General features: G+C 36.6%; 2 protein-coding genes across 6 annotated transcripts in view; one reads left to right on the top strand and one right to left on the bottom strand.

Moving 5' to 3' along the window:
- Positions 1 to 609: 609 nt before the first annotated feature.
- Positions 610 to 16,408, bottom strand: itcha (itchy E3 ubiquitin protein ligase a). 4 transcript variants are annotated; one of them, XM_043232142.1, is made up of 24 exons: positions 16,251 to 16,407; positions 13,901 to 13,961; positions 13,634 to 13,775; positions 12,922 to 13,046; positions 12,266 to 12,397; positions 12,103 to 12,151; positions 11,091 to 11,296; positions 10,184 to 10,373; positions 9,929 to 10,024; positions 8,703 to 8,877; positions 8,542 to 8,611; positions 8,337 to 8,421; positions 7,352 to 7,480; positions 7,129 to 7,201; positions 6,616 to 6,687; positions 6,201 to 6,289; positions 5,954 to 6,113; positions 5,740 to 5,873; positions 5,484 to 5,624; positions 4,262 to 4,382; positions 4,077 to 4,181; positions 3,887 to 3,983; positions 2,790 to 2,862; positions 610 to 1,990 (listed from the first exon to the last, which is right to left on the bottom strand). In XM_043232142.1, the coding sequence occupies exons 2-24, from the start codon at positions 13,923 to 13,925 to the stop codon at positions 1,891 to 1,893; spliced, it is 2,589 nt and encodes an 862-aa protein (XP_043088077.1). In that variant the 5' UTR covers positions 13,926 to 13,961; positions 16,251 to 16,407; the 3' UTR covers positions 610 to 1,890. The 4 variants fall into 4 exon arrangements, 2 of the variants coding, with proteins under 2 accessions (XP_043088077.1, XP_043088078.1); XM_043232143.1 differs by having other exon boundaries at positions 11,091 to 11,260; XR_006248742.1 differs by lacking the exons at positions 610 to 1,990; positions 2,790 to 2,862; positions 3,887 to 3,983 and having other exon boundaries at positions 4,262 to 4,407; positions 16,251 to 16,408.
- A 1,365-nt stretch (positions 16,409 to 17,773) lies between these two features.
- The window catches only part of necab3 (N-terminal EF-hand calcium binding protein 3), a 32,562-nt gene continuing 24,734 nt past the window's right edge, over positions 17,774 to 25,601 (top strand). Inside the window, exons 1-2 of one of the 2 annotated variants that reach the window (XM_043232229.1) lie at positions 17,774 to 18,044; positions 24,168 to 24,192. In XM_043232229.1, coding sequence (XP_043088164.1) covers positions 17,913 to 18,044; positions 24,168 to 24,192 — 157 coding nt within the window. In that variant the 5' untranslated portion in view covers positions 17,774 to 17,912. The remainder of the gene's footprint in view (positions 18,045 to 24,167; positions 24,193 to 25,601) is intronic. The other variant, XM_043232231.1, reaches the window with a different exon arrangement.

The following is a 25,601-nucleotide window of genomic DNA, read 5'->3' as shown; positions in this document are numbered from 1 at the left end:
ATATATATATATATATATATATATATATATATATATATATATATATATATATGTGTGTGTGTGTGTGTGTGTGTGTGTATATGTATATATACATATATATATATATATATATATATATATATATATATATATATATATATATATATATATATATATATATATATATATATATTTATATAAAATAGTGACAAATAAATCACATTTTGTAAAAGTCTTGATTTATTTTAATCATAGAAGTTTCCACATTTCATACCTGAATGTAATAAATATTTTAATATTGACCAATTAATATATTTATTTATACTAATTATATATTTATCAATATTGTCCTTTCCCCAAAATAACCAAGAATTTCCGAAACAAAACACTGAATATTCTAAATATATTTTATATATTATATTATTATTACTTTATTATTTCTATCACAAGGCATGTTTGCATTTATTAATTGTATTTTCTGAATAGCCTGTTGAATAAAAATTCATTTAACAGAATCGACTGCACTGTATTTAGTCTTTTCATTGAAACATGCATCGTTTCTGCATTGAGAAAACACTTTGTCAACCCAGTCCTTTTAAAGGCACAGAACAAACAAAGAAGCGACACGTGTTTTTTTTTTTAATGAATTTTATTTTATTTCCTCAGCTGAGAATAAATTGGTATTTTTATATTAATCGTCCAACTGTACACATTCACTTAAGAAAAATAAATACAATTCAAATCATTAAACCCGGCCTAACTGATGCTCATGTTATCACAGACTAATTGTTACATGATTTACAGTGTTAAGAAAATAAAGAGGTGCGCCGCTCGCCCCGGCCTCGACGCGGTCAGAGCTACAAAACGCTGCGAGACGTGACGACATCAGACGGGACACTTTCCATCTCTGACCTTTAAATAGAAACGATCTGCTCGTTAGAAAACGTTGACCTAAAATAAAGTGCCCTGTAGCGAGACATCGTAAAGAAAACGCCAACCCGATGGAAACTGAGGAAAACCAATCTAAAACCCCTCCGTTAAAGCGTTCCCGATGGAGCATCCTTCGCCTCCCTTCCCTTTACTCGTTATTGTTCATCCCCCGGTATTATTTACAGCCCTGGTTTCGAGTCGGGCGTCCGAATAGGAAGCAGAATCTTTAAAATGAGCAGAATTTCGGTGCTAAACCTTCAGCGCGACAACAAACGTCTCGAACGGTGTTTTTTTTCCCCCCCAAATAAAGCATTTTCTTTCGTTTTTTTTCACATTAAAAGGTATAAAAGGATCGAGATTCCTCGATCGTACTCGAACAGCGTCAGTCAGGTGATTCGTGAAAACTGGAGACTGATGAGAAAGCGAGTATTTGAGTGACATCAGATGGCTTTTTCGGGCTATTGCTTTGTTTCTCCGATCACACGTGCATACATCTACACTCACTAAGCATTTCTAGCTCACAGCTCACCCCACATCAAAAGAAATCGCGTTTTTTGCACCTTTTTAAGCGATGTGCATGAGATTTTCTTGCGAAATGTGCTTCGTTTTTTTTATTTCCTTCATGCAAAATAATATCCCTAAATGTCTGGATCTCGAGGTGAAATATGACCTGCTGCGTGTTCATCACTAATAAAGTGCAACCCATGTTTGCGCGACGCTAATAAAAAAAACGCGCTCCTCGGTTCGCCTGAGACTCATTCAGACGCACACCATGCAAACTTAATGGAGCTTCAAGTTCTAGAGGAGAAGTCTGTTGCGTGTGCATCACTACGGTAGAGACGGGCGGCAGTCATGAAGAGGTTAACACGAGGGTCACGCAGTGTGCATAGAGCGAGCCGCTGCAGTGCTGCGCATCCACGGTGAGAAAAACTAAGCTAACGGGTCTAGAGCGTCTGTTTGACGTGACGGTGAAAGCATGCATCACTCCTGACCGAAGCCTTCCGTCTCCTCGATGGCGAACAGCAGCTTCTCCTTTAGCTGCTCGTAGCTTTTATAGGGCGGCAGATCCAGGCGGTTAAAGCTGGTGGGGTTAGATAAAAAAAAAGAAAAGACACGTTTATATGCATTGCACAACCCTGCATCCTGATTGGCTAAAAAGGCATGATGTGATGAGGATAGCTGTTAAACACTATATTTCCGAGTATTTATTTAGTTGTTTTCTTAACAAGGAACAACACTACAGATGATCTAGATTGTCAAAACTAAGCACCGTTTTTGTGAAACGTTACAATGACGCCATCTGATTGATTCCCTGCCTGAAAGTTTGATTTTAAGGCTTTTAAGGCACCGCATGCGTATTTAACTCGGCTGCTTTAAACGAGAAACACAGCCTGATCACATCGAATGCAATGAGAGTTTAAAAGAAAAAGCACAAATCAGTATCAGGCATGAAATATGATAATAAATCATCCGTGCACGCGTGAAAACGGGCCGAGAATTGAACCAATTGTTTTAATCTGGTTTGGAGAAAGACAGGAATCACGTCTGGGGTGTTTTTCTGTTGATCAAGGGAGAATATTAAACTTCTTCATTGCATAAAGCAAAAGCTCTACAGCACGAATCCTATCTTGTGAGAAAGCTGTGACCCGCTGGAGACAAACGGGCTCTTTTTGGGATAAAATGTTGCATTTTAAGCTTGAAGATTGTAAATGACCCCATCTTTCAGTTTCACTTTAAGGACGTCTGTGAATTAACTGCACACTAATCATTTTTGTTCATTGATGCGAAGCCAAAAGACAAAACAGAACGTATCTGCTTCGACGCACGAATCAAGTTTCCACACATATATGATTTAAAAGCTTGTCTTCAGGGAGTCTCACCATGTGTGGCTCCTCGGCAGCCAGTTTTCTTTCCCCACTTTCTCAATGCAGAACTTTTGCGGCCCATTGCTCCCTGCAGAAATCAACAAGGTCTTTAAAGTACAAGAGAAAGGCCTGGTATTGCTTTTAAACCGATATCAGCGTGTTCACGTGCTTCCATACACGCAGTTTCATTTGGATGCATTTTAAATCCCTAATATTACATATCTACCGTAAACTCTATAAACATGTTTATGTTTAGTTTTTTGTCGTCAACTGCTTACATTTTTAAATGCCTTTTTCCCTAAACTTTACAGACTAATGTTCTGTAAAAAATACCCTGTAGCTGAGGGTTTATTCATTTAGTTGGTTGTTTTTGCATTTCTTATTATTTTTATTTGTTTTACACGTCTACATATTTTCACTTTTTTTATTATTGTAGTTTTGGTTATTTTAGTAAATAAAGTATTTTAGTTCATTGCCAATTAGAGGGTTACAAAAAGCTTTTTAAATATATAATTTTACTTTGGTTAACTTTTCTCCTCCAACTAAAATATATATATTTTTTTATGGATCAGGTCTTAGTTATAAACATAATAACTTGGATCAGAACAGAAAAGTATTACATTACAGTCATTTAAATAATAAATCATAAAAAAAAAAATTAACAACTGCCACAATTAATCTATAGAATTTAGTCCTAGTAGTTTTTTTGTAAAAATTTTTTCTTCATATTCAATATCAATTTTCATATTTTCTTCATAATATTAATATTATATAATATATATACACAAATAATTTAATATATATATATATATATATATATATATATATATATATATATATATATATATATATATATTTATTTAAACAATGTTATAATGATTATATATATATATATATATATATATATATATATATGTGTATACACAATAGAAAATTTACAAAGTATCTTCATTGAATATGTATATATTTTTACTTAATATCCTCATGATTTTTGGCAAAACACAAAGAAAGAAAAAAAGTGTAATTTCGTAACTGCTTTTCTGGACCAGGGTCACAAATATAAATTATATTAGCAATAATTCAGCATGAAAATGTTCAACTTTGACTCTTACCCATGAGGTCAGCGAATCCCCCGACAGGAAGTCGGCACGTGCCGGTCACAAACTGCAGCAGACGCATTCGCTTCTCATTGTCGATCTCCTTCACAAACTGAACACAGACAGACAAAAGGCCAGACAAGCGCTGCATCACCGATCCCGCTACCCCAGCGTCTCTCCGAAGCCGAAGCATTAACAGTCTAACCTGCCAAAACCAGACGATCTGTTTGCTGCTGCGAGCGTAGTGTCTGTAGATGGTGTTCCTCTGCCAGTCGCCCAGATCGATCTCCTGCATCCCGCACAGCATCACCTGCAACACAAGTACGTGCTCACACTGTGAGCGTGGCCTCATTTACAGCGGACGCTGGGAGATGCGTTCGTAGTTTGTACCTCTAGCTCTTTGGCGTCGAAGTACTGCAGGTACTGCTGCGGCAAGACCTCGTTAAAGCCCTCGAGAAACGCCTGAGTCTGTTCCTCAACGCCTCTGGACAACCTCCACTCAGCAACCAACCTGCAACACATCGCTGATCTTACAGCTAAGAACTATATGCTGTTTGTCAAGATTGAAAATGCATGAAGTCACATTATGCCTTAATCTTTACCTCTACTCTGCAGACATTAAATCCCTCAGACAGAGACAATGTATGTTTTAATGCTGTAAGTTAATGCGATACTGTTTTACTCCGATACGGGAACTCAAGTGTTTTAATAGTGATGTGGTTTGATTGAGGAAACTGTAACGCAACTTAATATTCACAAAAACCACGTCTTCAAATTCCTTCAGTCTGGGAGCTATGGTGTGAAGTTCACAAAACCTAATAAAGACCTGTTATCAAAACCTGCCCAGTCTAAAGATTTAATTTGTATGCTTTATGAAATGTTAGAATCATACTCCAAAGAAGCATTAGAATCTAAATAGGTTAAATAATAAAAAAAAAAAAAACAATTAACTGCCACAATTAATTAATCTATAGAATTATTTTTTTATTTTTCCCATATATTTAATATCAATATTCAGATTTTCTTTATATATATATATATATATATATATATATATAGATATATAGACATATATAGACATATATATACATTTAACATAATGTTTTGACATTTATATAATGCCATTATTTAATGTAATTTTATATAGTTCAGTGCCAAAACCAGACCACTTTTTTTAATATCCTAATCGAAAAAACCCAACTGAAGTTTAATTAAGATTAATTGGATTGTACAATTGTAAAAATTGTTGTTAACTCACTTGCTGTGTGTTTGTGTCTATATATATATATATATATATATATATATATATATATATATATATATATATATATATATATATATATATATATATATATATGTGTGTGTATGTATGTATATACAAAAATTAATTTAGAAATTTATACATGTATATAAAAACACAATATATATAAATATATGTATAAATTTATAAATTAATTTTTATATATATATATATATATATATATATATATATATATATATATATATATATATATATATATATATATATATATATATATATTAATATTCTAAATATAATGTTAAATAAAAAATACGGTCTACTTTACCAGTGCTGTATAAATGAGTTTTTTACCTGATGTACTCCTCCTTATTTTCCTCTGTCACTTGAATGTTTCCTCCATCAGGTTTGAGTTCATGTGTGGTGACTTCTCCCAAAATCTCCTTATCCACCGAGAAAAACATCTCCAAGCCACATTCCTCTATATTATTATCCCTACAGAAAAGCATTTCCTCGTTATCGACTCTCAATTATCCTAATTATGGTAGTTGTAAACCCCCAAGCCCACAGCGTTGTCTCTTTATGGTCTCTGTAGCTCCCTCTCACTCACTTGATCCAGATGAGCGAGTTGTAAAACTCCGGGTCGATGGACTCCAGGTCTTTCAAAGCCAGGGGCTTGTTCAGGATGCGTTTATAAAAAGGCAGAGAGAAGCCCGTGTCTATGAACTTCCCGTGAAACAGAGCCTGCGCGAGAGAGAACACACGAATGACACAAAGTTCAGCGCATTTCGAACGAACGTCTTTATCGTCCGGGCCGGTTGTACCATAGCGATGAAGCGGCCGATGAACTTGAAGTATTTGAGGTGGTCGGGGTTGATAGAGGAGGCGGGGTTGATCTGCAGGCAGTAGTTGTCTTTCCCGGCGTACTCGAACAGACAGTACATGGGGTTCAAGACCTCGTGAGACAGCAGGAAGAACCATTCCCTACGACAGAAACACAGCGTCACTGCATGAGCGTGCGTCGCCGTGTATCAGCTCAGGTCGTCACTTCCTGCAAATATTTCCATATACCTGGCCACGCCTCCATAGTCAAGCCCCTCCTCCCCTGGGAAAATAATCCAGAGTCTCCGTCTCAGATCTTGCGAATGGCAACCCATAATCTGAAACAAAAAAATAAAAATGACTCAAACATATTAAGATGAATGCGTCATCTGAAAGCCATTGCTAGGATACTACAATATTTGTCTGAGATGCAACTATTTTAAAATCTGGAATCTGAAGGTGCAGAAAAAACGATATATTGAGAAAATCGCTTTTACAAGTTGTCCAAATGAAGTTCTTGGCCATGCATAGCACTAATAAAACATTAAGCTTGGATATACTTATGGTAGGAAATCTGCAAAATACCTTCACAGAACATGATCTTTACTTAACATGCTAATGATTTTGATGCGAGGTATTTTTTTAGTGAAAACGAGCACTTTACCTGCTGAAACGAGTCCTCAAACAGCGTTTTGCGGCTGACGTGGATCTTAATGTGCTGAGGCATTGATAGTTGCTTTGGTATTAAAAAAAAAAAAACATGTTGCATTATGAAATAAATTACAAAATAACATTCAAATGCTTTTTTTTTTTTTTTTTGCTTTGGTACTATTTTTCTTTAAACAGATCAAAAAAATGCTATTTTTCTGATTCATCACTATTATTATTAACTATATATGATACATGAATTTAAAAAATAACATTTTTTTTATTGGCTTTTCATTGACAACAACACAAAAAGGTCTCATTAACAGCCTTTAAAATGACTAGATTGATTCTCTTGCGTTCTGCTGAATAAAACTTCAAACAGTGAAGATTTAAACGCTGACTCTGTGAAATAAATCATTCACAAGCCTAATGAAAGAACAATAGCCAAGATGAATGAAAACAGCGTCAACTAAAAAAAAACGTATTATGGGGCATTTTTCATGAATAGCACTTGCATGCGAGATCTTACCTGACACCAGAAGCGGAAATAGTGCACTTTGGCTTTGAAGTCTCGTACATATGTGATCTGAGGGCCGTTCTCACTGCAAAAGATTATTTAAAACAACCTGCAGCTGCAGTTAACTCATGTGATGTGATATATATTTATATATTTATTTATTTATGTATGGCACTTTGAAAGTATGCATCTGAGAACGTCCCAAAAGACAAGTCAAGCTGTTAAAAGGACTGACAGCGAGGATTTCCCTGTACGGGGGTCGATGTATGTCGTTGTCCGTCTGTTGTGATCGACAAAGTAGGGAATCCCATCCACTGTAAACCTCATCTCCCAACCCTCCGGCAATGGCTTCTCGTTCAACAACCTGACGCACAAAAACATCCAAACTATTAAAAACAAACAAACATAAAACTGCATGTCAGTTCGTTCGGTTACTGTAAGTTCAATGTGACTGAAAAATAAAATCATATATTAAGGAGGCAATTTAGGGATAGATAGATAGATAGATAGATAGATAGATAGATAGATAGATAGATAGATAGATAGATAGATAGATAGATAGATAGTGGTGTTAAACACATCACATTACTTTGTATATTATACATAATTATACTAAAATCAATTATTGTATGTTAATTATCTATTATATTATACTAATATATATATATATATATATATATATATATATATATATATATAAACAAACACATTTATATATTTAAAGAAAATATGCTGTTTATATATTAAATATATTTATATATAATATAAAATAAACAGAAATGTACATATAGGTATATTTTTCAAAATATATACATGTACATAATAAATAAACACATTATGCAAACAAAATCTTACGTATGTGTAATGTGTTTATTTATTATGTACGTTTAAATATCTTGTAAAATTATATGTATTTATATATATAAAAACTTTTATTTTTGGATGCAATTAACATAATTCATTGTTTTATTAATCATAAAATATAAATGAAAAAATCCCAAAAGTAAAAAAATTAAAATAATAAAATAAAATTTTATATATATATATATATATATATATATATATATATATATATATATATATATATATATATATATAAAAATTTTAATAATATATGTAATAATAATAATAATATAATATATATATAAATCTGATAATGAAATTATATGAATAATGAATTAAATAGCACTGGAAGTGGTGAGTTTGTGATTGCGTCGCACCCTTGGGTTCGAGGGTCCTCCCATTGCGTGGATCTCGTAGGATGATGGACGAAATACATCCTCCTATTACTGTCTGTCCGTTTCTCTGCGAGCCAAACCAGCAGACATATACAGATTCAAGGAAAGACAGCACGAGGCGCTCTGTTGTGAGGGTAAAATGCGATTTCCTCTTTCTGCCGCATTAAACGAAAAAGCGGTGACTCACCCCAACCAGGCGGCAGAGGACCCAGAGGGTCAAACTCTTTATTAGCTGTGGGAGCGAGCTGTTCCTGCAGCTGAAGAGATGAGCAGACAGCTTGGGTTACAGAGGAAATCCCTTGAAAAGAGTCTGGCTGACTGTACTTTCTCTTTCGTGAGTGTACTCACTCCGTAGATGAACCTCTGGTTGAAGCGCTGCATGGCTCCCTGCAGCTGACTGCGCTGGTTCTGCCACTCCTCGTAGTTCCGGACCGACTCTAGCGTGGGTCTCTGCCATGTGGTGGTTCTGTTTATATGATCCACGTAATACACACGACCCATGGGATCCAAGCGGCGCTCCCAGCTAGCACAAAAAAAAAACACACAAGACTCTCTTGACAACCTTTCTGACCTTGGGTTTTATTCACTAGCATTTCTTATATTTATATTTAAAAAAAATCTAAAACATAATGACACTCGCTAGTGTTGTTATTATTATAAAAAAATTATATTATTATATAAAAAATAGCATGAATTATCATATTGAATGATGACAAATAATGATTTTTAGAATTATAAATTTTTTCATTATAAGCATTTTTTAAATATAAATTTCAGTGAAAAGGTCATAGGTAACGGGTCTGAGAATAAAAAAAGAATAAAAATATATAATGCAAAATTATTAATCACAATTAATTGCATACAAAAAGTTTTGCATACAAAATGCATTCATATACATATATATATATATATATATATATATATATATATATATATATATATATATATATATATATATATATATATATATACACACACACACACACACATATAATAGATATAAAGTATATGAATATAAATGTACAGTATATACATGTAAAAATATTTTCATGTAAATATTTTCATGTAAATTATACTGTATTTATATACACATATGTACAGTACACATATATGCAAACAAAAATTAATTTATTTAAATATTAATAATGTGTAATTTTATTATTAATAAGAATAATAATTATAACAACTACATTATTATTATTATTATTATTATTATTATTATATTATGTTCAACAGTATACTCATACATCATACTATTATTTAAATATAATATCTTTCATAAATACAATTCAGCTAAAAGGTCATAAGCCAAACAATAAAAATCTTTAGAAAGCGTAAAAAACAAAAACATCAATAAAAACGCAACGACTTAACAGGCTTAAGATATACTAATTGAAAGCCACCTTAAATAATTTTCTTTAAATGAGCTTTTACATAACAGCATTTGTTCGGGTAATTTGATTGGTGCAAGCTTTTCACTCTTTGCATTCAACGTGCAATTAAAACACGCGCGTATAAGCAGCGGACTGATGAATCTGTACAACTAAAAAGTGACCTCTAAAGAAGACAGTTACCCTGGGGGGAGCGGCTCTGGTCTTTCCCATGTGGTTCTTTTCTCGATGTGGTCCACGTAGTAAACACGGCCGTTCTGATCCACCCTCTGCTCCCAGCTACACAAAAGAAAACATATCAGGAATAAATGAATACAGCCTAGTTACTAAACAGCAATTTCGCAGCATTAATAGCAGCATCCACTCATAAAGACTTCACATAAAGCGGGAGCTGAAAACATAGCTAATAAATGAGAAATCGAATGAACTTTCACGTACCCAGGAGGAAGAGGGCCGTTAGTGATCAGAGAAGCTCTGGGCGGCGTTGGACTGGCCCTCGGGGCCTGGTTTGACCCCGACCCTGAGCTTGACCCCTGACTCTCCGTTTCTCCGTTCACACACACCCGGGGAGACGTTTCTGGGCTGGGAGCCGTGCTGCCGTGAGTGGGAGTCGAGCCAGCAGAGGACGCTAGAGGCAACGAAACGGCTATCTGTCAGCACTTACACTGGATCTGATTTTGTTGCACGCGTGCAAACGCGAGAATCGGCGCAAATCCGTACACGTGTCCAGTATCTGGACATCTGACCAACGTCAAAACACACACATATCCCGTTCCACGCAGGACTCTCGACGCGAGGGCGGCACGCTTGCCCATAAAAGATAGCGTTTTACCCCACAAAAGATTGAAAATTAAATTACAACCAAATATCTGTAATTGTGTCTTCAGCTTTCTTCATATGTTTTGGGAGGGTCCTGTTGTCAGTAACCTTTGGGCACGTTTTGTTTTGTCTTCTTTACTACAACTTGATTACATGAATGAGCCAGGTTTTTGTCTTCTCAATGATGATTCTGGCATCTGTACAAGCTTAAAGCAAAAAATAAATAAACGTTGTTTGCTGACGCTAATACAGTATAATTTTTCTCTCTTGGTGGAATATGTGGCTTCATTAGACGTCTGTTGCTGTTTGGCTGTGGATGTTGTATGCAAAAGATAATAAAAAGTTGATCACAAAAAAAAAAGAAAGTGTTTTAATGCCAGGCTTGCTGTATGAGATTTGGATGAATATTCAAAACTGGAACGTAAACAGGTCAAATAGTTGAGAGTGTGTTGAGACTTGAAGTGAATGAAGCCAAACACGCCTCGAATCCGAACACAAACGCTATGTTAACGCAGGAGGTCGGTACCTGTGGAGGAGGGTTTGTGGGGTGAGGCGGGCGGCGCTCGCTGGGGTCGAGGAGGACGGGGTGGTCTCAGAGCCCCCGCGGACGGAGAGGAGGACCCCGTGCTTCCCACGGCGTGACCGTTGGGCAGCGGCGCTTCATCAGCGATATCACTGGATGGGGAAGAATCTCGACTGGACCAGCGACAAACAGACACAAACCTCAAGACACTGACAGATGTTTACTCGGCATTAGACAATAAGCTAAAAATGTCTGTAAGCTTTATATTCCACAATTCAACAATTTCAAAAAACACGGTCATAAATGTATGCATCTGATTAAAATTTTAAATTAGTTAAGTAATGAATAAAATGTTAAGGCAGAATGAATTACAGCTAAATAAAAAAAATATGAAAAAAACATTACTGACGCTTTGTGCGTGACAATTTGTTTTTATTAAGGCTATTAATATTCAGCAATCTGGCTATCATTTTTCTTTTTTTTCTTTTAAACGGCATTAAACAAAAAAAAATTAAAATAGAATAAAATAAAGCTAAATACAAATAAATATGTGTAATTTTTTTACATCTACAACACTGCTGTTTTATGAGAATGACACATAATTTTTATATTCAACAATTACTCTGCTAACATTCAATAATACGGCCATAATTAGTTACGCATCTCATTAAACTGAAAAAATAAATTGCAGCTAAATAAAAATGTATCTACAGACAACTAAAAGTCAATTAACTTAAATTGAAATACTAAAATGACTGAAATTAGAGCTTAAATACTTTCATGCTTCTTATTTTAAATCGAAATAATAGGAATAAATAAGAGCAAATAAAATAAAAGTGCATGAATAAACTATTTATTATGATCTATAAAACCTCAAGTGCACCGAGCAGGCAGTCGAGGTATTCCCTGGAGAACTAATTTCACCAAAAACTCAAACGGAAGCAAAGAAGAGAGATGCTACACATATTACTGAAGTATTTCCTCAGAAATGGCATTGCGATTTGTTTTACTTCACCTTCCCGCTACGTCCCCGTTCACTTTTGATTCTCCATTCACAGCAGCGTCTGTGATCGAAGACAAACAAGACACCAGTGAGCGAAGTGCGCGTTTTAAACGGCAAGGATCTACATCCCTCAAACGCTGTCGAAAGCAAGTCGAACTGTGAAAAAGCTCTCAACTGTGCTTTTGTTCCTCGGAAGCGAAAGCCTCGGGATCCACCTGCAGTCCATCCAGACACACCGAGAGATCTCCAACCGCCTCCGACCGCTCTCTGTCTGAATTCAGCTGCAGCGTCTGTATTACCTCGCAGACTGAGACACACAAACACAACACTTACGGAGCAACGCGTGCAGAAGGAGCATCCTGATCGATCAATGGATTTCCGTGACGTACACTAAATAACGATTTTAAGTTATTAAGAGATTTACCGCAGGCTTTACCACAAGAAGGGCGATACGAAGCTGATCGAATAAACGCAAGCTTTTAAAGCACACGCATAGAAGATGACCTGGAGCTGTAAAACGGCTTCACGAGGTAAACAAGCTCACAGTGACACTTCAGAAGAAGGAAACGTTAACCTGGCTGTGGGTTACTCGACGGCCTCAGATTGCATTTACTCAGCCTGCAGTTCTGTAATTCACTTTAGCTGCGAGCGGTCACGTGATTTCCACATGACCAAAGCATCTGAAAAGACTCTTTGTTTGGCGCTAGGAGTCCGTTCACCTGCCTCTCTCCATCACAAAGAGGCAATAAAACACAAAACACTCTAACACACACCACACCGCAGAGTCTATGAATAATGAGATTCACACAGGTGGAGAATATGGATACTCACTCTTCATGTCGTTGGCTTTTAAGGTCTCGCTGACCTCCAGGGCGGCCATGCCCAGCAAAATGTCGGATTTAAGTGTCTGGTGACTCCAAACCCGGAAAATTAACTTGCTGAAAGGGGTGACGATCCTACAAGAAATATGATCAACAGAGCGGCATTGTTACAGCTACATGAAAATAAAACTAGAAAAATTACAATTTTACAAAATTAAAACGAAGCTGAAATAATATATATATATATATATATATATATATATATATATATATATATATATAAAAATTTTTAAATACAATATTGCCTTAATTTAAGTTGAAATACTGACATTAAAACTAAAATAAATCATCAATTAAAATAAATGATAAAATATATTTAATAAAATGATATTGATAAAAACTAAAATATATTTAATAAAACATAAATATTAATAAAATAAATATTGCTTTCAATTTAATTTGAACACTATTATTACTAAACCTAAAATACAAAAACAAAACAAGAATTACCAGAAATATAAACATTTTAAATATAAATGAAAATGATGATAAAAGTTAATTCATATTTAATATTAAAAGTATATACTATGAAAGTACATAATAATTAAACATTATATTACACATTAAGATTGTATTTATAAGATTTACATACATTTTTAGTCTAGAGAGAATATGAAAATAACAAATCTTGATGTGTATTTCAGTACGGACATCGTTCTTACACAGTGAGAGACTGTTTCCATTTGGGACTGTGAGTGTTGGTGCATTTCTCCGTCTTCTTGGACTGGCCGTCCACACACACCTCAACATAAGGGCTGGGCCCAAACCAATTCTTCTTATTGTCCCGCAGCTTAGCGGACAGAACTGACAAAAGAGCATAAATACAACCACAGATCTATTGAAAGTACAACAAAACGCGGTGAGCGCAAAGAAAAACGGTCATCAAAAGTCATGCGATAACAACGTAGAGGTCACTTTGTAACGCTCACCTGTTATCTGAAGCTGAGCCTTCATTGTGCGGCCATTAAAAACGCTCGCTGTGGCTCGAATCTGAAATACAGAATTTAATATATAGGTCAATTTGGTTGAGTGTCGCCATCGCGAAAACTCATGAAATGCGGAACATTTGCGACCTATTTTACTTTTCTAATGTGGAACGGTTACGAGCGAAACAGGATATGATGTCATGCCGAAAAGGCTTTTAACGCACTGCGTCGTCACTCCTGATCGGTGCTGCGTGCCGTTTAGTGCCGGCGCGTGACGCCTGTCCTCGGTAACAGCTAATCTCACAACAGAAATCTCCAGTAATCCTTGGCAGATTACAGATGATGTAATTCTAAGAGACCTCCGCGTCTCTCCGTCACCGCAGGAATCAGTCTGTCCGCCGAGAGGAAGCGCTGACAAACAACACAGACACTATACATTGACATTGCACCGATGAAGCCGAGAGAACCGGCTGAATTCATTTGACCTCAAGCAAGTCATTTCACCAGGAATCTTTTTTGTACTTGCTATGAAACTATTAAAACCGAACCAAAACCATAAATAAAACTAGTTCTGTTATTGCGGTAAAGTGAACTTTTTTGCAGCTAGCCAAAGCGTTTAGTTTAACATGATGCAATACAATAACTAAAAATAGACAGACGGCTAAATGCAGACATGTTTGAAGCACAATTAAGTTCACTAAGAACTGAAATAGCATGATGCTAAAATAAATTGCTCTCACAATTTCGACAAAAGCACACCTTACAATTTACATCGACACAATGCAGAGCGATCAAGTTCAATATAGTTCACGACCTGCCATTCTCCGCATAAGCCTGTCCATCCTTTACGGTTCATTTTGACTAAAAAAAAAGACATATAGGCTACTTTCTATCGCAATAACATTTAATCCTAATATCCTAAACGGGATCGACTTTCTCTCTTCTGTGCAAACACCTTTCTTTCCGTTCGTTTCCATGCAGTGAAAGTTAAAGGTTATCGAAGCCGTCGATCTCCAAGAAGAACATAAAACCATTACGAAAGCCGTCCGTACCGTGCAACCTGTGGACTATATTCGAGTCTTATTCAGAATGACTTGAAGACGAGTCAGATTTTGTGAGAAACATTCTGTAAAAAGTCTTAAAAGTAAACTGGATTAGCATTCATCCATCGGTTCCCCAGCTCTATCGATAAACCAATAGACTATTACTCATTATAGCAAGTCTGATATTCCTCCAGTTCATCTTTAGCATGCTCTGCCTGCTAACGCATCGTGATAAAAGCTCACGTCAGCACACTGTTCATTGTTAAAGCACTTTATATACTGGCCGGTAATGATTTGAATAGTTCACAAATTAGCGCAGGATCTGTTTCACTTTATAAGACGAGACACTACAGGCAACCTCGTTGTTTTTCTTCATGCATTGGTACATTTCTCCCTATTTTGTTTCCATAACAGTCTTCTTTCAGACCAGAAGAAACAAAACATCTAAGATAGACATTTCAGCGTATTTGTAGATTCACAATACATATCTTTACGTTTGATGTGTTTTACAGAAGTATCATTCACCTGATTACACAATTAGCTTTTTCCTTTGCTTTTCTATGGCTGTTGAAATAAAAAATACACCAAAATCACCTCTGCAGATACTTTTAACTCTAATGCGTCAAAAGTGAACCTGTCTTTTCCCGACATGCACGTTTCTGTTCTGGAAACGCATGCAAACGAGCGCACGTTTAATCAGATAATGCCTCGTTTGCATTTGTAAACATGGGATTTCAGAGAACTTGTAAACGAGGACTGTCACAATACAGTTATTTTATTTTTTTTTATTTTTTTTTACCACGTTCAGCTGTGGTGTCTCGGCTTAATATTTTCGTAAAAAAACAAATTGCATTAAAAACATGGTAAGCATCTTGACGAAGCGTCTTGGAGTGGCATACTATGTAAATTTCATGACAGATAACTTTTCATATCGTAGTGTCAGATACTTATACTTATACATACACACCAAAAACTAATAAAAAAATTATAATAATAATAAAACCAGCGATGTGTTATTACACTGTAACTGTACTTACAGAAGTGACGTCACGTAACGTTTCTCCCTGACGGTGTCGCAGTTACAAAAGTCAGCAAGACGTTTATGACTCAAGCGCATACATACACGTCTTGGGAGCTAAAAGCGGTCGTCTCAGACGGTAATGCGCGTACGTTAATTAACGGGCTGTCAGAACATCACCCGCCGCGCAGACTAGCACTCAGTCGCCGGTCAAACGAGCTAACACGTTATCAAAACACGACTGCTTTTCTTCCCCTTTGTCCTTTCTGCGCGCGTGTCGACCAAACCTTACCGTCTCGTGCTCGCGGGAGATGTCTCCAGATGTCTGTTTCAGCGGCCTCTGAAGTCAACTCCCCGTCGTTTGGATAAACTTTGCTCCATCTTAACCGGGAGACCAAAGGTCCACCGCCAGCTCGGGCGCCATGTCAGAGTGACGTCACTGCTCGACCCCGTCACGTGACGCAGCGCGCGCCCGTTCGGATAATATAATGTTTGTTTGTAGAGGGCAAGTGTGTACGGTGTGTTTTATTTTTTTTTACCAGAGCAAAGCCCGAAACATCGAGTGTGCGTGTGAACGAGTCGGTAATGGGTTTATCAATATTATTGAAGTACTGTTCTTCCACGAGATGGCGCTGTCTGTCAAGGCAGGTGCATATGGTATTTTTTATTTTGGAAAGCATTGGCGTTCAGGGCGCAGTGATGGTATTTTCGCGTTATTTCGAAATATAAGCGAGTGCCATATATGTGTGTTTAATTATAAAGGTGGTTCTCGACGGATTGCGGTTCTTAGATGACCCGTGGACAATTTAAATTTCCGTTTCATTAATTATAACTCCTTTTTACATATTTAATGTATGTATTCAATGCCACGACATGTTTAATAAATTGCTGTAAATAACATAAATGAATGCGTCCTAGCAAAAACGAGTCGAGGGGAGCGATACCCATTGAGTTGCCGCTCGACCAATCAGCATCCGAGGAGGCGGAGCAATAGAGCAAGAACTTTCTCGGCGGCTCTTGGAAGTTTGAATCATTTCCGCGAATCGGTTCTCTCTCGAAGATTCATTTCAGTTAAGCGTTGCGTTAAAAAAATATGCATCTATTCGTTTTGTCCACCCGACAGGTTATTAAAATATGGCAATGCATCCATCATACGTTAATGGGGTGAAAATGAATAGATATCCGAAATGACGTTTAAATATGTAAATACATTATATAAATAACAATATAGGCATATATGATGTAACGTAGCCTTCTAGATGAGACATTACTTAATTAAATATAGAATAGAAATCGCAATTTTGGATACAGACAGGTTAAAGAGTCTTTTATCACTCCATAAAAAAATCCACAAAGGTTTTCATTTTTATTTATTTATTTTGAACAGTAAAAAACAGTATAACATAGATACAATTGTACATAAAGGCAAAATAGTAATACTGCTAACAAAAGAATATGCATTCAGAATTGCCAGGGTTAACAAAAAACCCTGAAAAAATACAGTTTCTATATATTTATCCAAATCAACTTTAAACAAAGAAAACGGTTTAGAGCCAGTAAACTTTTGTTTATGAATATAAAATTTAGAAAACATTATATATTATTTTCCTGTTTTTTCTTTTGAATAGTTATACAGTCCAAAAAAAAGCATCTTTAAAGCAAAAGTAAAAGTAAAATTGGATAAATGCTAAAAGAAACGAAGGTTTTAATCCAGTGATTCACGCGCTTTTCGAATTGGTTCGTCCGAATGATTCAAAAGAATCGGTTCAGCCGAAAGAACGATTCTTCGGCGTTTACTAGTATTCCTCAGCATCAGCAGCATTCGCCCAGAAGACTCGAGCCGTGCCGCTGTTCACGCCTCCGTTCCGATCTCTCTTTCTCCGAGATCTGCTTATACATCGGTGTCTTAAAGTGCATATTCATCTTCCTAAATCCTCAAACAGCTTGTTTAAAGATGTTGGCGTGCACCGAAATGATCACGATGTGTCTCCAGTCGGCGAAGCGCGAGCATCTCCGCTCCAAACAGCAGCAGCAGCAGCAGCATCAGATGCAGGATGCGGTTCACGGACTGTCCATCTTTCACGATGTAAGTAGCCAAACGCTCGGTCAACGCATCCTCCAATAGGTGACCATGCAAACAGTAACCTTGAACCCAAGAACACGTGTCATTGTGACACTTCTAATAATGTAGGACACCGAGAGAGGGTGGTTGTGGACATACGACAATATAATCTTAAAATAGGTTATGCTATGAGCCACTGATTGTTATAGAAACTGTTTGGGGAATAAATAATGCATTTAGCATAAAGCTTATGCTATTATTGGGAAGCACAAGAAAAACATCTAAATGCACAGTCATGTCTTATTTTTAGTCTCCCACCGTAACATCAGATAGCCGGTAGCCTATATAGTAGCTATTCAGTGTGTGTATATATAGATAGATCATTTACCTATTTAAATATAGGCCTAAAGCATAGGCTTTCCTACGCATTCAAACATAAATTGTAATCTCTTTTTATGGTAGTGTAAGCTGTAATCCACGCTTAATGATTTTGATGCTTTTGCGCATTCACATTGCACAATTAAACAATTGCAGCGCTCACTGATGAAGCGTATTTGAGGGAACCGACTGTTACGGTTTCCTTCTTTTTTCGCAATGCAATGCAACATACTGTCTAAAATGCATGCTTGTGGTTCAGAATGTCCACCCGTTATCAAGCCTACACGTTTAAGCAAAGATACCATCGGCGACGCATTGCATACTTCCATAACCTTCCTGCGTCTTGCATGTTTAGTGCACGTGTTGGGGAAGCGTTTAATGTGAAATCATTGCACCTGCTTCAGCACCTTGAAGGCTGTGTGCAGTCGTGTTAGTGACAGATAAAAAAGTTGCAGATGTTCTCTCAGCAGGGTTAAGTAAGCTGTCATAGAGGGGGTCTGACAGCAGAGAGGATGTGTGTGTGTGTGTGTGTGTGTGTGTCCTTAAAGTCAACATGAAATCATGACCTCATTTAGCACATGTTCCTGGTCTTATTTTGCAATATTCATTAGTGCAGTCTTTAATTAAAAAGCATTAACTTGCAACCGTTGGGGGTTTTTTTGGCTGCAGGCATTTAGTCAAAGTTAAAACCAGATACTCTTGGGACATAGTTTCCGTTCGTGCTTTCTAAATAAATCGGCCGCGGCAATAATATCAAATAATGATTGATTTGGAAAAGAAGCATCGCCACCGGGATAAGTGGAGAAGCTCTGGAGAGTGAAATTGATCTTCCGTTGCAATCCACGTTAAGATTTTATGATACGAAACGCTTGCTTTTCTTGATCTAGTCAATTCCAGACAGATAGAATCGAGTCTCATCCTACTTTGTTTTTGTTCTAGAACACCCTCGTATCCTCCTTTCTCATCGCGGTATGTTTAAGGTTCGCTTCAGCTTTTGTTGTCAGTAAATGAAGAGCTTGACGCGTGCATTCGGGAGATACAAAAAGTCAATGCATCATGTTCGTGTCTCAAGCTTTCATCCTTTAGCGTGCGCTTGGGGAAGCAAAGTTGCTCGTCTTTGATCATCACAGCAAATACAGAAAAGTTTTCTGACAGTTCTGATGTGCGTGGTGATTAATGTTGCTGTGCTGCTTGGATGAATTCAATCTGTTCGAGCGCAGGCTGATCTCAGCGTGCGATTCTGTCATATATTCCCATAGTTTCATTAAAGAGACGCTTGCTAATGTTGTTGTCTTTTGCCTTGTATTTCAGATCATGCTGAAGCATCTCTTATTTATGAATTTGTCTTCAGGATGTAGAATTATGCATGAAATTAAATATTGCAGGAACTACTGCTGAGCCTTCTCATATCATCGCCAAACTAGAGTTTTGCATTTTATGAAGAGGTGACTTGAAAGTGCAAAAACGCACAGCCAGATTCTAGAGTGTTCTAATGTGTTGCTAGGGTGGTCTAGGTGGTTGCTAGGGTGTTGCATACTGCCTGGCATGAACATAACAGCATGGATATGCAAATGTAATATATGACATATTGTGCCCAATATCAAGAGTGATATTGCCCTATATGTTATTTATTAGGCTATATCTAATATTATATATATATATATATATATATATATATATATGTATATATATATATGTATGTGTGTGTGTATATGTGCACATACTTATGTACATTTACAAATATGTTTTAAATTCACATGTTAATATAATTTATATACTATGCATATGTATATATATATATATATATATATATATATATATATATATATATATATATATATATATATATATATATATATGTGTGTGTGTGTGTGTGTGTGTGTGTGTGTGTGTGCAACTATTATATATATATATTTTTTTTTTTATATTTATTTTTTTTTTAAGCACATGCGTATCTTTTGGATGCATGTACATGACACATATGTCCAATAATATATGATGCCTATATGATAAGCCTAATTATATGAAATAAGACACATCATGACATGCCAACATATTTAATATGTGAAGAGTTAACGCGCGTGTTTATATCAGATTGTGATTACGAGCAGAAACACATGACCCATATTGAAAGAAACAAGATACTAATTAAAATATTAAATTACGCTAAAAGTCTTTTTTGTCAATAAAATAGGCCATGAGCCCGACGCGTTAAAACACCGCTTCCCGCACCACGCGGACAGAGGCTGTGTTTGTGGGAGGTATTTATTCGCTCCCCGAGGCGATAATTGCTAATCATCTTTCCCGGGTCCGTATCCTCGAAATTTCTAAAGCCGACTGACATGAGAAGAGCGAACAGCTACTTATAATTCCCTCGGCCCGCGTTTGAAGCTCTTGTGCGCTGATACTGAACCGTGGGCTCTGAAGGAGAAAGAGATTTGGATTAACTAAGATGCTGTCAGGCCTATTTATAAACCGTGACTCAACTGATACATTGTGCTTTGCGAATCGTTTGTTCTCTTTCTAGTGAACAGAGTCAGTAGGACCCATGTCTCCCCACCGGCTCAACACCTGCCAGAGAGCCATTGGAAACGATCTCTCGGCGGGAAGCTCAGATGACCTTTAAAGGACATTGTTAATGATGCATTATCCTACACTTATCTTTTGGCAATGCTCTATTGCGCATCTGGCTTTTACGGACCTTATTGTCTCACGTAAAGCTGAAGAATCAACACGCATGCGACCTGCTCTTCGTAAACGAAGTACGCTTCACCTTTTAATCTCCATCCCGGTGTCGTTTTGCTTAGATTAATCTGCTCTAAAGGGATTAGTCAGCGCCGGTTTGATTGTGCGTGGCTCGCAGCCAAACGCACACAGCGTGCGGATCCAACTATTGGTTTTAGTTAATGCTATTTGTCTGAATGACATTTTAATTCTGCGAGCCAGTTAGCTGGGTTTTAAAGATGATCGTGTTTTAATAAACTTGTGAAACTGCATTTTGATGTAAATGTCAAAGGCAAAATATTTTGTCACGTCTGGTCTGTCCGTTGCCATTTTTAAAGAAAAAGTTGCTCACAAAAAAATGTACAGTTTTCTAAAACACAATTTGTAATTGCACCATCGTCAGAATGAGATTTCAAATAGTTCATAAAAACATAAGTAAACTTGTGCATTATTGTGATGCTTGCAATAACAGTTAATTGAGACCAATTTAAGAGAAATGTGTGTGTGTGTGTGTGTGTATATATATATATATATATAGAGAGAGAGAGAGAGAGAGAGAGATTCAGCAGAGGGCAAGATTATCATAACAGCATGTGAATGAATAAATAATCACAACATTTTAATATTTGCATGAAATGTTCCTTTAAATCAATTCAAATGCACAGAAATCGCTTTTATAAATGGTTATGTTGTCAGTATTGAAGCCTACACATAAAAGAACCGAGTAGTTATTCTAAAGGTGACACGCTACTTCGGTTCTCCTTGCTTGTTTTTGCTTTGTTTTGCTGTAAAATTCAAACACTTGCAGCTCTGTTTTATAAGATATAATAAACCCGCCACCTGACGGTGTGTGTAGATCCCAGAGGAGAAATTCAGCTCTCAGAAGTGGCGCTCGCAGAGAGCGTAGCTTCATAAAAGAAAGAAAACAGCACGGAATAAGCGTAAAAACCTGCTAATGAGAAAGAACGAAAATCAGGATCATTTGTGCACATGAAAAAAATCCACATAAAATACACTGCTATCGATGATACGTCTGCTATTTTATAATATAGAACAGGTGAAAAAAGTAACAAAAAATTGCTAAACGTGAGTTATATTTATAGTAAAAATGTATATTAGAACCTTGTACGTAGCCTCATGTGTTCACTAATTCAGTCAAAGAATAAGCAGAGACCTGCGGGTAATGTGATTATAATCATTAAGGCTTAAATAAAAATAGAAAGTAGCACAAATCGACTTGCATTGATAAGTTACCCATCAAAAGTGAAGGCCAGATGGTGGTACTTCTTGAGGAGTCAACTCTTAACAGTGTGGTGACCCATCCAGGTGTGAAAGAGCCACGTTTAGCCACTAGATGATTGTACTGTCAGCGCTTACATAATCCTCACAGGCAAAGTGTCCGGAAGCATTATCACCCTGAATCTCCACAATCTGATATGTTTGCGCTATCTTCCCGAGGAACCAGTGTAAGAAGCAGCAGCGGTAAAAATGCTCACGAGAATCCGGCGACTAACAGGATTAGTTGCCCTTGAAGATACATCAACCATTTGCATGTTCAGTTACGATGATTCTGTGCACCAGAAGTTATGTTTTTTTTCATCTAAAGGCTGAAATACTTGGAATTAGTTTTTAGGCAAACATAAATTGTGCCTACATGTGCATTTATTCATAAAACTAAACTGCCTTTTAATAGCTTGGGGACTATTTTTTTTTTTTCACCAAAGAAAATTTAATTAAAGGGGCCATGTGCTGCAATATCAAATTCTCCTTTCTCTTTGGAGTGTTACAAGCTGTTTGTGCGTAGATAAGACCCTAAAGTTGCAAAGATTCAAGTTTCAAAACCAAAGACACTTTCTTGTCTTCACCCCACTAAAACGGCTCATTTAAACACGCCCCCAATTCTCTACATCACAGAGTGTGTTTTTTTTTCAAACTCCACCCACAATTTCAGTTAAACGCCAGTATTAGAGTGTGTTCAGCACATTTACGGAGGACTGATTCCTGATCCTGGACAGCAGTCTATGCTGACTGTAACAGAGACCATTAAAAACTCTGCAAGAACAGTCTGGTGCTTCTGACTCACAACCTTTAAATTAGTTATGTTTTCTTATTAAAGGAAGCCAATACTTACTATTCAAATGTGAGTTTTGAGCAGCGAAGGGTAGTTCTTGTTCTTTGTTGTTTCTCTGATCATGAATGTGTATTTGATAGATGACGTAATGACCCCTTTAATCCTTTTATTCAGCAAAAATGCATTAAATTGATCAAAAATAACAACATTTATAATGTTACAAAAGATTTCTGCTTAAAATAAACCCTGTTCTTTTGAACTTTCTATATTTATGTGACTCCTGAGAAATAAAATGTATCACAAAGAAAAATATCAGACAACACAAATATTTTCAGCATTGACAATAATCAGAAATGCTTCTTGAGCAGCATATCAGCATATTTAAGTAACTGGAATGCACAATAAAAAAAAAAAAAAGATAAAAGTGATGCCAATGGAGTTATCTGTTTTTGCAAATGAACTCTTCATATATTAACAAATAAGTCATTTCGTATAATTTGTGTTAATAATGAACAATATTTCTGTTATTACTGAGACGTCTTTAAAAACAGTCAAACATATTGCTGGTCTAAACTTTTTATGAATTAAATGAAGTGAGCATTATACAGTTTTCCCAGGATGCAGCTCGGCTTTCTCCTAGTGAAAGAATGGTTATAGTGTCACCATAGCAATTGCACATTTGCCTCAGAAGTGTGTGGTTTGTGCATGTTGGATGGATTTGGAGAACATGGCTTCTTTGTTTCTGTGGCTAACAGGCTTTATAAAAGGTATCTCAGTCATAATGTCAGGTTCCATCAGCATTGAAGAGGGAACGTAGTAAAGCTCTAAAGAGGCAGTTCATTACATTCAGGCTAAATTATATTCCGTATTGATCAGCACTAAGCATTTCACCAGTCCTTCACTCTTCTGAATGCTGCTCACATTGATAAACTGGCCATTGACTGTTTTTTTTTTTCATCTCTATCTCTTCACAGATTTTCCGTCGAGCTGACAAAAACGGTGAGTGTGACCTTTTGCTATGCCACATTTTAAGCGTTTCTCTTGTTGTTTTTTTTGCACAGCGCTCCAAACGCAAGTCTTATTTCAAATTCAAATCAATTACATGAAAAGCATTTTTCTAGCTTTCTGCTTAGTCACTGTAAATAAATCGTTTGCATAGTTATTTCGCAACAATATCCTGATGCATTGGTTGACAGACTGGGTGTGCATAAATTTTAATAGATGAGTTCGACATCATCTCAGATGTTTCTCCTAAAAATGAGACATTACACAATGACACAAATAAGACCGAATATATAAAATAATGCAAACAGCAGTTCAGATTATTAACATGAAAGAATGTGATGATCTCAACATTTACATTCATGCATTTGCTTGAGTTTTAGAGCTTTCAAATGAAAACACTATATCAGAAGTTTAAATAATGGTGCAAACTGCAATGTCATGTTTTCTTGACTGCGATAGACATAATAATGGTCAAAACCAAACAGCTGTCAAGGCATGAAAAGGGGGTGGGGAACAGCATCTTATTTGCATTTAAAGAGACATGCACAAAAACATTCTACTACTTATGTTGCACATAAAAGAAAATATTTTGAAAAATTCAGATTAGCAAACAATTGATGATCCTCTTTGATTTCCATAATATTTCTTTCCCTATGGCGGAACCCTATTGGGTGAACTCTTGCTGTTGCTAGTGGAACACAAACAGATCTTCTTCAGACTTTTGATTGCTTTTCAGACTTGAGCACAGTTTGAGACACTGTTGAGATATTTTTTTGCCTCTCAGTTAATCTTATTGCTGTCTAGAGTACAATTGCTATGTTAAATCAGGTCACATCTGTCTTTCCTGTGGTTGCTGAAGAGAATTCGCTTTCTAATTTCTTGGAATGCTAATACAGGCGCTTGCAGAAAACTTTTGTGCATAATGTCTGTTTGATGACTTTGAAGCTTGAGAGTAATCTGAGTCCCTCAGGCACGTGTGCGGGTGGCCCGTTGCTTAAACTGAGCCGTAGCCAATGACCAGCCTGTCACGACGCGCCTGTTTACTCTTCAAAGGTCTGTATGCAAGAGTAGGGCGAGGGCAAAATGAACAGAACGACGCTCTGTCCAAACAAATCAGAACTGAGTGGCTGTCACTGGGGCAGCACAGTCCTTTCAGAGGTCATTACCATTGTTCCAGAATGCCAATTACCTTCTTGCCACTTCAATCATGCTCTCATCATGGCCAAGGACGGAGAGAAACCAAACGAGAAGTGGAGTGGGAGAGACAGAAAGAGCCTGCGTTTGTGCTGTGCTGTGAAAAGTCATAATTAGTGGGCTTTGCCAAGGCTGCATCAATATTGCTACTGCTCGTTGTGAGTTAGTGTTAATCATTTCAACAGACCTCTCACAATACATGTTATTGT

The sequence above is a fragment of the Puntigrus tetrazona genome, unplaced genomic scaffold (assembly GCF_018831695.1).
Source record: "Puntigrus tetrazona isolate hp1 unplaced genomic scaffold, ASM1883169v1 S000000513, whole genome shotgun sequence".
Classification (NCBI taxonomy): Eukaryota; Metazoa; Chordata; class Actinopteri; order Cypriniformes; family Cyprinidae; genus Puntigrus; species Puntigrus tetrazona.
The sequence above is the reverse complement of the archived record's forward strand: the minus strand, read 5'-3'. Positions and strand labels throughout refer to the sequence as shown.